The sequence below is a fragment of the Mobula hypostoma genome, chromosome 29 (assembly GCF_963921235.1).
Source record: "Mobula hypostoma chromosome 29, sMobHyp1.1, whole genome shotgun sequence".
Classification (NCBI taxonomy): Eukaryota; Metazoa; Chordata; class Chondrichthyes; order Myliobatiformes; family Myliobatidae; genus Mobula; species Mobula hypostoma.
This window is the reverse complement of record NC_086125.1, coordinates 26881302-26894863: the sequence shown is the minus strand read 5'-3', so window position 1 is coordinate 26894863 and position 13562 is coordinate 26881302. Positions and strand designations below refer to the sequence as shown.

The 13562-nt window shown below is 45.7% G+C and overlaps 1 protein-coding gene across 1 annotated transcript in view; it reads left to right on the top strand.

The window, feature by feature from the left end:
* Positions 1 to 208: 208 nt before the first annotated feature.
* LOC134339497 (AP-1 complex subunit mu-2) overlaps positions 209 to 13562 on the top strand; it is a 35151-nt gene continuing 21797 nt past the window's right edge. Inside the window, exons 1-3 of the mRNA XM_063036071.1 lie at positions 209 to 309; positions 6507 to 6663; positions 11885 to 11952. Of these exons, the coding sequence (XP_062892141.1) occupies positions 268 to 309; positions 6507 to 6663; positions 11885 to 11952 (267 nt within the window). The 5' untranslated portion in view covers positions 209 to 267. The remainder of the gene's footprint in view (positions 310 to 6506; positions 6664 to 11884; positions 11953 to 13562) is intronic.

The following is a 13562-nucleotide window of genomic DNA, read 5'->3' as shown; positions in this document are numbered from 1 at the left end:
CCTTTCTTTCCACTCCTGATGAAGGGTTTCAGCCTGAAACGTCAACTGCTTACTCCTCTCCATGGATAGTGCTTGACCTGCTGAGTTCAGCCAGCATTTTGTGTGTTAGTTAAGATTGGCTTGCTGTGTTTTCTGTCGGGTGACAGGAAATGCGGGCGACGCCCTCACCTTTAAGAGGCCGGTCGGAGGCGGGAGTTACCTGTGGAAAGGTGCGCAGGGAAGCAGGAAGTGGCTGCTGGGGATTTCAGCAACTATAAGGCACGGGGAATGTCAGCCTCCGCGGTCTTTATCCTTGACCTTAAAGGCAAGGTAAGTTCTTTTATGGTCACTTCCCACTGGAATCTCCAAAAATTCTGGGCAAGAGGGAAGGCTCTACCTTCCCTGGGCCGGTTGACGAGGTACAGGTCATCCAGGTCCACGCCTTGCATTGTAAGTGATCGCTAGTCGATGCTGCATTTCCTGTTTCACTTAACTGGGTTTTAGTCCCGGTACTGGAACTTTCACAAGAATGGGAACTTTTCAACTTTCCAAAACCGTTCTTTGTTCTTTCAAGTACAAAGTCAAGACGCGTTGAAACCTATGCAAAGGCCTTCGATGTGGATTTCCTTCTGTTTTAAGCGTGATGCGAATTAAAGCTGAGTAGAAGAAATTAGTTCAATCTGATTTAATGCCAGCCTTGCATTTGAGGGTTAGTTGTGACCATGGCGACGTGTCTGTCCTGGTAGCAAAATGGAGGCCCAAGATGCAGATGCTGGAATCTGGAGCAGAAAAAGCACAAAACTGACTTTCCATTTCCCTGACCACCTGAGTTCCTCCAGTAGTTACACATAAAAGGCTGGAGCAACTCACCAGGTCCGGCAGCATCTAGGGTTGCAATCAGCAAACCAGAAGCAAAAACACTACTGGTGGAAAATGAGATTGTGCAGATGTTGAAAACCCATCCAGAGCTACACAAACAAACTGCTGAAGGAGCTCAGCAGGTCAGGCAGCTTCTGAGGAATAAACAGACGTTTTGGGCTGAGACCCTTCATCAGGATAGGAGAGGAAAGGGGAAGAAGTACGAACTGGTAGGTGAAGTGAGAAGCTGGGAGATGATAAGTGCTTTGAATAAGTAATGGGCTAAAGAGGAAGGAATCTGATAGAGGACCATCAGAGAAAGGGAAGGAGGGGGAGCACCAGTGAGAGATGAGGAGAAGGGGTAAGAGGGGTGCCAGAATGGGGACTGAAAAAGAAAGAGGAGTGGGAGTGGGGAGAAATCAATGATGAAGGGTCTCAGCCTGAATTGCTGATCATTTATTCACCTCCATAGATGCTTCCTGATCTGTGTTTCTCCAGCATTCTGTGTGAGATGCTCAAGATTTCAGCATCTGCGGAATATGTTGTATTCCTGCAAAGGTTTGATTTTTTTTTTCTTCTGGCTTTTAGATTTCCACTGTAAATTGCTACAAGTATCGAAGGAGTTAGATTCATAGGACACCACAGTACAGAAGCAGGATCTTCAGCCCTTCTAGTTGGCCTGGTCCTCTGCCTAACTCTATCTACCTGCACCAGACCATATCCCACCAAAGCCCTCCCATACATGTAGCTAACCAAACTTCTCTTCAATGTTACAATTGAACTTGCATCTCCCAATTTCACCGGCAGCTCGTTCTATACTCATAGCACCCTCTGAGTGAAGAGATTGCTCTTCAGGTTCCCCTTAAATGTTTCACGCTTCACCCTAAACCTATAGCCTCTACTAGTAGAACCCGAGGGGATAAAGCCTGCAAGTACTCACCTGAGCTATTCCCATCATAATTGTGTATAACACCATAAGATCCGCCCTCATTCTCCAGCACTCCAGGGGATGAAGTCCTAACCTATATATAACTCAGTCCTCAAGTCCCAGCGACATTCATGTAAATTTTCTCCGCACTCTTTCAATCTTATTGATATCTTTCCTGCAAGTAGATGACCAGAAATGCACACAATACTCCAAATTTGGCCTCACTATTGTCTTCTACAACTTCAACAAAACATCCCAATGCCTGTACTCATTGCCCTGATTTGTGAATTTCCTTATGCCGAAAGCTTTCTTTACGAATCTATCTATGTATGTCACCAAGTGGATGGAGTTGTAAAGGGAGGTATTGGCACATTGACGGGAATGGAGGAGTTTGAATGGTCAGGTTGGATTCATTGGGCCAAAGACATGAGATTCTGCAGATCTGAAGTTTTGAACCCACATAAAACACTGGAGGATCTCAACAGGTCGGGCAGCTTCTATGGAGGCAAGTGAACAGTCGATGGTTCAGGCCAAGGCACATCATCAGGATTGGAAAGGAAGATGACAAGAACCAGGATAATGTTGGGGGAGAAGAAGGAACACAACCTGGCAGGTGATAGGTGAATTCAGGTGATGGAAAATGTAGGTGGGGTAGGGGGTATTATGAGAGAAGCTAAGAGGTGACAGATGGAATAGGAAAAGGGCTGAAGAAGGAATCTGTTAGGAGAGGACAGTAGGCAATGGATAAAGCAAAGGAGGTGGGGAACCAGAGGGAGGAGATGGGCAAGTTATGAGGCTGGCAGAATGAAAGAGAAAGGGTAAGAAGGCCTTCAGAGTGAGGGAAAACAAAGGGTGAGGGGAGTAGGACAAATGGGAGTGGTTGATGGATGTTCGAAAATCGATGTTGATGCCATTTGGTTTCAGACTCCCGGGACAATATGAGGGTTTGCTCCTGCAACATATATCTGGCCTCATCATGGCTGTAGAGGAGGCCATGGGCAGACGTGCAGGTGAGGGAATATGAATGGAATTGAAATGGGTAGCCAATGGGAGTTCCTGCATTTTGAAATGTTGAAATGTAAAGAAAGATTTCTTTTATTTGTTGCATGTACAGTACTTCAAAACATACCAATGAAAAACCAATCAACACAGTCCAAGGATGTGCAGGGGGCAGTCTGCAAGTGTTGGCATGCTTCTGGTGCCAACATAGCGTGCCCGCACCTCACTAATCCTAACCATAAGTCTTCGGAATGGGGGAGGAAACCAGAGCACCTGGAGGAAAACCACACAGTCACGGGGAGCGTGTACATGCTCCTTATAGACAGCAACAGGAACTGAACGCATTGCACTAACTGCTACACTACGTACCACTTATGTTCTACTTGAAAATAAGGCAGAAAAGTGTTTGATAGATCAGGAGCTGAGGCCAGGTGGGAACTCAGAGAGGAGGGGTAGAGGACTGTGTAGATCGTCCGCGATCATGTTGAGTTGTGGGGCAGGTTTGAAGAGCTGGGAGAATTGTTTCCTGCTCCTGTCTCTCTATGCTCTTTGAGCATTTGGTTCACTGGAGTTTAGAAGAATGCGGGGGGTGGGGTGAATCTCATTGAAATCCCCCAAATATTGAAAAAGTAGACATGTAGAGGATGCTTCCAATAGTGGATGAGTTTAGGACCAGAGGACACAGCCTCAAAATTGAAGGACATCGCTTTAGAACAGAGATGAGGAGGAATTTCCTTAAGCAGAGGGTAGTGAATCTGTGGAAATCATTGCCACAAATGGCTGTGAAGACCAGGTCATGGGGTGTATTTAAAGCAGATTTATAGGCTTTTGATTAGTAAGGATATTTTAATTATTTGAGAGATACAGCACAGTAACAGGCCCTTCCAGCCCACAAGCCCATGTGATCCACCAACTTCCTAGCCCAAATGTCTTTGGAAAATGGAGGGAAACTGGAGATGGGGAGAGAGCAGGAGAATAGGGTTGAGACGGACAGTAAATCAGCCATGGTCAAATGGGCCGTTTGGCCTAATTCTGATCCTTTGACTTATTGTCTCTTGTTTATGTGTGACAACTGAAACTGCAAGTAAATTGTATAAGGGATTTGGATTTGTTGGACTGTAATAAGATTGCTCAAAGAAAGCTGACCTCTAATTTGTATATGTTGAAGCATTTCATAGAACATGACAACACATAAAAGACCGAAGGAAGAACTCCATGGGTAAGGCAGCATCTGTGGAGGCAGAGGGGTGGTTGGCGTTTTGGGTTGAGACCTTGTGTCAGTGTAAGCAGTTTGCAATGAAACAGACTGAAGGACTTGCATCAAGTCCTGATGCAGGGTCTTGACCTGAATCCACAATCATCCCTCTGCCTCCACAGATGCTGCATGGCTTTCTGAGTGCCTTCAGTAGTTTGTTTTTTGCTCCAGATTTCAGTAATGACAGTAGGTTCCTCAGTTTCCACCAACATCCTAAAGACTTGCGGGTTGGTAGGTTAATTTGCAGCTGCAAATTTCACCTATTGTGTAGGCGAGTGCTAGAACCTGGTGGAAATGGATAAGGCAGCACGGTAGTGTAGTGGCTAGCGTAACACTTTTCAATCCCAGTGACTGGGGTTCAGTTCCCACCACTGTCTGTAGGGAATTTGTATGTTCCCTCCGTGACCATGTGGGTTTCCTCCGGGTGCTCTGGTTTCCTCCCACATTCCAAAAGATGTGTGTTAGGATTAGCGAGTTGTGGGCATGCTATGTTGGCACCAGAAGTGTGCCAACACTCGCGGGCTGCCCCCAGCACATGCTTGGACTGTGCTGGTTGTTGAGGCAGATGAAGCATTTCACTGTGCGTTTTGAAGAACGTGGGGAGAATGCTTTAATTTTGGTTAAACTTCAAGGCAAAGTACAAGTTTAATGGCAGGATCCTTAGCAGTGTGGAGGAACTGAAGGATCTTGGGATCCCTGTTAATCACTCAAAGATGCAGTGCAAGTTAGTTAGGTGGCTAAGAATGCATATGGTATGCTACCCTTCACTAGTCTGGGGATTGAATTCAAGAGCTGTGAGATAATGTTGCAGTTCTATAAAACTGATTAGACCACACTTGAACTATTGCATTCTGTTCTGGTCATCTCATTATAGGAAGGATGTGGAAGCTTTGGAGAGGGTGTGGAGCAGATTTACCAGAACTAGAAAGCATGTCTTATAAGCAGAGGGAGAGCGAGTTCAGGCTTTTCTCTTTGAAGCAAAGGAGGGTGAGAAGTGACTTGTTAGAGGTGTAAAAGAGTATGGGGAAGCAGAAATAGACTGGACTTTTTCCCCAGAGCTGAAATGGCTAATGAAAGGGGGCATCATTTTAAGGTAATCAGAAGAAAGTATAGTGGGGATGTCACAAGCAAGTTTTTTACATAGAGTGGTAGGTGCGAGGGCTAATGGTAGAGGCATATACATTGGGGACATTTAAGAGAGTCTTGGATAGGCACATGGATGAAATAAAAGTGGAGGACTATGCAGGTGGGAAGTGTTAAATTGATTATGGAGTAGAGCAGATTAAAAGTTCGGCACAACATTGTGTGGGGAAGAGCTATACTGTTCTATGTTATAATATAAACAAATTCATATAGGATTTCTGGAGGGGAATAACCAATCAACATTTTGGTCTGAGACCTTTCATCAGAACTGGAAAGAAAGGGACAGAAGCTGCTTGAAGCACTGAGTTCCACTGGCATTTTGTGTGCATCGCTCCAGTTTTCCAGCGTCTGCAGGATCTCTTGAAGTCGTGTAGGATTAGTGTAAGTGGTCGTTTGATCTTTGGTACAGGCTCAGTGGGCAAAAGGGCCTGTGACTCTGTGGAACATACATACGCCCTTTGAGCCTTGGAGAATTTATGCAGATGAAGAGTTTTAAGGTGAATAATCCAAGTTCCATTAGAACTTGAAAGGTCAAAAAGAACTGCTGCCAGTTTAATTTGCAACCAGGTAACAGTCAATGTCTTGCAGCAAAAATTAATCTCTGGGTTTAGTTGAAGTTCCAGGACTCAGAAGTGAAGAGTTCAGGTTTTAAAGGAAATGTGTATTGTCACTAAAATCCAATTTTCTTTAGTTCTAAAAACACAACTGGTTTTATCTGAATGGCCGATTTGTATATCACAACCCCTCACAAACAGCAGTGATATTGCTGGTCATTGGTGTTTTTCATGTGTTCCTAATGTTGGATTAAATGACAAATATTGGACAGGGCGCTGGGGAGAACTTCCACACTCTCCTCCAAAATAAGGCAAATGAGAAGGATGGCATCCTTCATTTCCCCCCGCCCCCCCATGCACTGTCACTTTATGCTTGCACTCCACACCTCGTACCTACACTGACACAGTCACTGTGTTTCCATATTCCCTGCTGCTACCTGAAGAGTTGCTCTTGCCAAGAGTCACTTTATCACATTATCATTTCCTTATGTTCAGGTATCCCTGCGCCTAGTGTCACTTTGTACAATCAGTCTACGTACTGTCTAGAAGCTAATCTTGTGCATATTCTTAAGATTATGCAACAATCAACAGTTACTTCCACATTGTGTTTTATAGGATTGCTTTTATTTATATTTATTGTGTTCTTTATCTTGTGTGTGTTTTTTTTATGCTGTATTGGATCTGGAGTAACAATCATTATGTTCTTCTTTACACTTGAGTGCTGAAGAATGACAATAAGCAATTTTGATTCTTGACACTACTATTTGTGTCTTTTAACCTCCTGTTACAGCTCCTAATATGTCGAAATTACAAAGGCGATGTGGACATGTCAGAGATCGAGCACTTCATCCCCATTCTAACACAGAGGGAAGACGAAGGAACTCTCTCCCCACTTGTATCTCACGGCAAAGTTCACTTCTTGTGGATTAAACACCGAAACCTGTACTGTATCCTTTCTGTGTGACAGATTACATTGCAGTGTCTCCACCCAGTGGGTAAAAATGATGATTCACAAAGCCTGGGAGTTCTGACCAAACAGGCTGTTGAAACCCACACCTTAACTGCTGACGTGTCTGGTATTGGGCATACTGAATGAGAGTTTTAAAAAACTTTTGCCGCTTACACTGCTCAGTTGACTGAGCGGTTGGTACCCTGAACTCTTTCCACGATCTGCACCCAGGGCTGGGGACTCAAGAACCAGAGGGCATTGGTTTAAGATGAGAGGGGAGAGATTTAGTTGGAAGCTGAGGGGCAACTTTTTCACCCAGACAGCAGTCAGTAAATGGAGAGTCGGTATACGCCTGAAGAAGGGGCTGAGGCAGGTTTGTGATCAATATTTGAAAGGAACTTGGACAGGTACACGGATAGGAAGGGTTTCGAGGGATATGGGCCAAATGCAGGCAAACGTAGTACCTCACTCATTGGTGAGTCCTGGGATCAATACCAAAAATCAAGGCCCAAAGGTTGATCGGGGGTCTGTAAAACCACCGGGGAAGTCGAAGCCCAGTGCCTGAGAATTCACAAGTCGGCGGGAGGCCAAGGACAGCCTGTCCTGGGGGTTGGAGGACGGTATGTGAGCTTGAGTGGGTGAATGGGAGGGAGGAAATAGGCTTGTTTTGCTCCATGTTAACTCTTGGCTCTGTGAATCTAATTTATCCTTCAAGGACAACCAGTTCTCTCTCGACTGCTCAGTGGAAAAGCTTTCTGATTGCATTAAGAACATGGAACAGTTCAGCATAGTATGGTCCTTCAGGCCACAATGTCATGCCAGCCAATATAAAACCACTCCACAATCATTCTAGCCTTTCCTTCCGACAGAGAGAGAGATTTGTATTCATGTTGGTGGGACACAAGGTATTCAGCTAGACAGGCTCAGCAGGTTGATATTTCGTTCATTAGGCTAAGGAGAATGGGAGGGGGTTATCTCCAGATTTTAGAATGACTCACACAAAATGCTGGAGAAACTCAGCAGGTCAGACTCTCTGCGATCTCTCCAGATTTTATCACAGGTTTTGATGATCTGCAGGGTCTGTTCCTCCATTTCTTGTAGTTCCAATGTGGGTGTTTACCCCACCCCCCCCCCCCACCACCCACCCTCATTCAACTCTCTCTCTTACCTCACCCTCCAGGTAGATCAGCTCCGAATGAGGCCTCCACACTGTGTCTCAACCAACACTACTGAGGCTCGCTCTTTCAGATTAGAGGTTCATATATTTACCACATGTATGTGGAAATGTACAGTGAAATGTGTCATTTATGTTAACCACAGCTGGGGGCATCCTGAGAGTTGTCACCACACATTCTGGCACCAACACAACATGCCCTCCATTCTCAGCCAAACAACACAAGCAGCAACAACAACACAAAAATAGCAACAAACAAATGACATTAGACGAACAAGCTCCTTTTCTCCATCCCACCCAACCACACACGTAGAACATAGAACAGTATATCGGCACAGTAGCGTAGTGGTTAGCACAACACTTTACAGTACAGGCAACCCAGATTCAATTCATGCAGCAGCCTGTAAGGAGTTTGTACATGAGACCATGTTGGTTTCCTCTGGGTGCTCTGGTTTCCTCCCACAGTTTAAAGACATACTAAAGGCATCCATTAGTCTTGCGAGACCATGGATCTGTGCCTGGGAAGTCTTCACTCTCCAGGGCGCAGGCCTGGGCAAGGTTGTATGGAAGACCGGCAGTTGCCCATGCTGCAAGTCTCCCCTCTCCACGACACTGATGTTGTCCAAGGGAAGGGCAAGGACCAATACAGCTTGGCACCAGACATACTAGTTAGTAGGCTAATTGGTCATTGTAAACGGTCCCGTGATTAGGCTAGGATTAAATTGGGCATTGTTGGGTGACACAAAGGGCCAGAAAGATCTACTCCGGACTTTACTCTTTAACTCAGGGGTCCCCAACCTTTTTTGCACTGCGGACCAGTTTAATATTGACAATATTCTTGCAGACTGGCCATGGAGGGGAGGGTTGCCAACGGACAAGAGTAGCAGTCAAATACGTTGTGTTTACCCCAAGAAAGACTACAATGACCATGAAGCCTTGTGCGGGCACCAGTGCGCATACGTGTACGTGCCGATTTTTTCCTGCAAATCGTTTTTGCCGATTCTGTTCCGGGGGCGGGCGGGGGGGGGGGTTAATCACGACTGGAATATAGGTGATATGTGGCTAATACACTCAATTTCGTTTCTAAAAGGGTTTCTCTAATGAATTTAATATTAAACACACAGCGCATATTTTCCTCGCATGAATATAGTGATAAGTCAATTATCAGGGGAGGACAGGGGAGCTTGAAGTAAGTGTTGAACGAACTTCCAGTAGAAGTGGTAGAGGCAGGTTCGATATTGTCATTTAAAGAAAAATTGGATAGGTATATGGACAGGAAAGGAATAGAGGGTTATGGGCTGAGTGCAGGTCGGTGGGACTAGGTGAGAGTAGTGTTCGGCACGGACTAGAAGGGCAGAGGTCGCCTGTTTCCGTGCTGTAATTGTTATATGGTTTTATAAGTCAATAGCATCATAACATTTTAAGTAACGTTTGGATATTAAACACACAGCACATATTTTCCCCGTATGAACATATAAAAGCATTGCAACACACCAGTATCGCTGAGACAGTGGAAGCCCTGGGCTGAATACTTGTTCCCTGCAACATTGAGGGGTGATGGGAGACAGCGATACTCGAAGGGGGTTCCTTGTGTCCAGTCTATTCCGCAATTTAGTTTTCATTGCATTCATTGCAGAAAACTCCGCTTCGCGAAGATATGTTGGAAATGGAAGCAACGTTTTCAGTGCTTTCGTGGCTATCTCAGGATATTCAGCCTTGACTTTGATCCAGAATGCCGGTAGAGATGTTATGTCAAACATACTTTTCGGCCCGCTGTCATTTGCAAGCTTAAGGAGTTGATCTCCTTCCCACGCTGACACGGATGACGCGCGCGTAATGACCTCGCATGCGTAATGGATCAAAAGTGGGCGTGACAGGGAATGAGGAAAGGTGCAGCTGGCTCCTATCACCAAATCATATCGTTTCCTCGCGGTCCGGTAGCACATGCTTTGCGGCCCGGTACCAGTCCGCAGCCCGGTGGTTGGGGACCGCTGCTTTAACTTACTCCAAGGTTAATCTAACCCTTCCCTCCTACATAGCCCTTCGTTTTTCTATCATCCATGTGCTGATCTTAAATGCCCCAATGTATCAGCCTCTACTACCACCCCTGTCAGGGTATTCCCTGCATTTACCACTCCCTGTGTAAAGAATTTACCTCTGACATACCCCTCTCTTACCTTCAATTACTTTTTTTAAAAAAGATTAGCTCTATTTGTCACATATACGTCGAAACATACAGTGAAATACATAATTTGCGTCAAATAAGCAAAGATAGTGCCGGAGACAGCCCACAAGTGTCGCCACATGTTCGGGCACCAGCAAAGCATGCCCACAGTGATCAGCAGAGCAACAAAACACCAGAAGAAAAACAAGCTGCTTTTCTCCCTCACACATACACAGTCCTTGAACCCCAAGACAGGTTGTCTTCTTGGGCCTTCAGCTTCCAGTGGACTCAGAAACGCAGATAGTGAACCTTCAATGACCCCAGTGGACTTGGGATTTTGCAGACCCAGAGCTCTGGCCAACTCCAGTCTCCAGGTCTTGGTCATCGGGCTCCAACTTCTAGACTACTGATTGACCTTTGGGCTCCAATCTGCCCAATCACGACACCCCCTCTTGTTGTCTCCCACCTTCCCACTTAACTTCATTTTAAAACGCATTTGATTTCCTCGCGATCATGGATGCTCCCTGATGTGATGAGTATTTCAAAAACTTTCTGTTTCAGTAAGTTCCAGATGCCGACTCTGTCAGCAAGGAGTCTGATTATTGTGTGGTTGCCATTATAGTGGTATTAGAGTGGGGTTTCTGTGCAGTTGGATTTCATGGGAATGGAACTGTGACCATGCCTCAGAGGACATGAGATGGCCGATGCTAGAGTCTGGGGCAACAAAGGTAGTGATGAAGGAACTTGGTGGAAGGGAGTGCTGTCCATTTCCTTCCACTGATGCTGCCTGACCTGCTGATGTTCCACCATTCTGATCAAGCCCACAACCACCAGAGCAAAAGTCCATCCTTTACACAAATCTAAAGAGTTGAGTGAGCTAGTGCTTTTCTCTTTGGAGCGAAGAAGGATGAGAGGTGACTTGATGAGGTGTTTAAGATGATGAGGTTTAGGTTGAATGGACAGCCAGTTCAAAAATGTCTAGTACGAGGGGGCATGGTGTTAAGGTGAATGGAGGAAAGTATGGTGGGGGGGGGACAATGTCAGAGGTAGGTTTTGGTGGATGTGTGGAATGAATGAAGAGGTGGTGGTAGAGGTAGATACATTAGGGGCATTAAAGAGACTCTTAGGCACACAGATGACAGAAAAACATGGAGGGCTACGTGGGCTAGAAGGGTTGGACTGATCTTTGAGTAGATTAAAGGTTTGGCACAACATTGTGGATTGAAGGGCCTGTATTGTGCTGTACAATATCAAACTTGACAACATGAACATCAATCAGTAATTCCTCTCCCTCCCTCCTCCCTTTTCCCGTTCTCCATTCTAGCTCTCCTCTTACCCCTTCCCCTCTTCTCACCTGCCCATCACCTCTCTCTGATGCTCCTCCTCCTTCCCTTTCTCCCACGGCCTACTCTGCTCTCCTATCAAGTTCCTCCTTCAGATCTTTACCTTTTCCACCCATCTCCACTCAGCTTCTTGCTTTTACTCTCTCCCCTACCCACCCAGCTCCCCCTCCACCTGGTCTCACCTATCACATGCCACCTGCTTCTCCTCCCCCTCTTGAAGGGTCTCAGCCCAAAATGTTGACTTTATTCATCTCCATTGATGCTGCTGAGTTCCTCTGGCAGTTTGTGTGTTGCACTGCTTTACTTTTATGTAATGGTGACCATTTCAGCACGGGCTCTGTCTCACTCAAGAGCATTAAACAGGTTAACAATTTCAACTGATTTTCTAATTGATGATCCAAGATAGTCAAACAAACAGCAGAAGCAAGAAGGTCGACAAGGAGTTTACGATGGAATTGACTTCATCGGTTTTGCCACTTTGGGAACTTCGTGATAAGTTGAAAACTGTTGAATCATTTTCCTTTAACCTGGAGTTCAGTGGTTGCAATGACAAAGAGAAATGCAAATGCCTCTCTCGTGTATGCGTTCCTGTATAAAATTATCCAGGTAAGAGTTCCTGTTTAGTTCCTGTTTAACTAAATGATTCCAGTTGATAATTTTTGCTTTGTGTCTGCTCCTTTAACAAGCAGGCAGCTCCCCCGGACCCTACCTGGGCCACCGTCCCTCCTGAACAGATTCAGATTCAAATTTATTTATCATATGTACATCAAACATACAGTGAAATGCATCGTTTGTGTTAACAACCTACACAACCTAGGCGTGCGCTGGGGGCAGCCCGCAAGTCTCAGCAAACGTTCTGGCACCATAGTGCTCGCCAGATCAAAACAGAACACAGCAAAACCAAACAACAATCCCCTTTCCTCCCTCCCGCCACACACACAGACAAGCCTTCAGCCTCCGGGCTCCAGGCCTTCGACACTCGGACTTGGTGCTCTGATCTTTGGTATCAGGTCTTGGACAGGGCAGTGATGGGACCCTGATCTCCAGGCTCAGACTCCGAGTTCACCAACTGACCAGCCTTTATGCCTCCTGCTGGCATGGGCATCTGGTCCTAGGGCCCACTGAGCTGGGAGAGCCTGACATCACCCATTCACATTGCTGGATTTCTAATGTGGAGGTCTGACCTCTAACTCCTCCACATCCCTGTCCCTGGACCCTAATCCAACCTCTAACTTCCCCACATCACTGTTCCTAAACCGTATCCTGATTTCTAACTCCCCGCTCTGTCCCTAAAATCCATTCTTACAAATTAAAAAAAAAATCAACCAAGTCAGAGCCACAAACTCGATGGAGACCTTAGCTTGGTGCCATTTTGAAACCCTGCGTATGGTCATAGCCACAAACAGTTGTGGGCAGCTTAGTCCCTATTCAACCCGACCATAGCTACCTGGAATCTGACCTGTTGCATGACTTGTGGTGCGCACACACATGAAACACAACTCAGTTGGGCACCTCTAACAATTTACAAAAAGCCAATCTGGTCTGAGGACCTGTAATTGGTTTTCAATCCCATCCAACACACAGACTGGGCTCCCGTGGTCTCGGGTTGGGTAGGCAACTCCAGATCTAGATGCCCTAAATTGTAAATATTGGTATGACTTCAGTCGTGTACTCTCCACATCATACACTCATTAGATGGTGGGTGAGTTAATCAGAGAGGCTGACCATCATGAGTGGCCATTGTCATTACTGTCACAGTAGTAGTCAAGGTCATTGTCATGTGCAATGAAAAACTTGCTTGCAGCAACTTCACAGTCGCAGGTTCAGACAACACACAGAATATAAATTGTGCAGAACAGTGAGAAGAAAAAAAACTGCCCAAGACATTAGTGCAAAGGAACACAATCATAGATGAGACATTGGTAGTGCAAGAGGTAGTGTTTCCTTTTGCTCTCTCTTTACACTACATATTTTTTAATACTTTTACTGTAATTTATGGTAATTTTTATAATGTCAACAACTTTCATGTTATACAGTCCTGTGCAAAAGTCTTACGCACATATCTATAGCTAAGACTTTTACACAGGACTGTATTTGTCAACGTGGAGTGGAGGGCGAGTTTGTAAATTTGGCAGGAGCAAAGGATGTAGGGAATGGCGAGGGTGCGGCACCATGGGAGGGGTGTGGGACAGATGGCAGAGGAGTGCCAGGGGCGG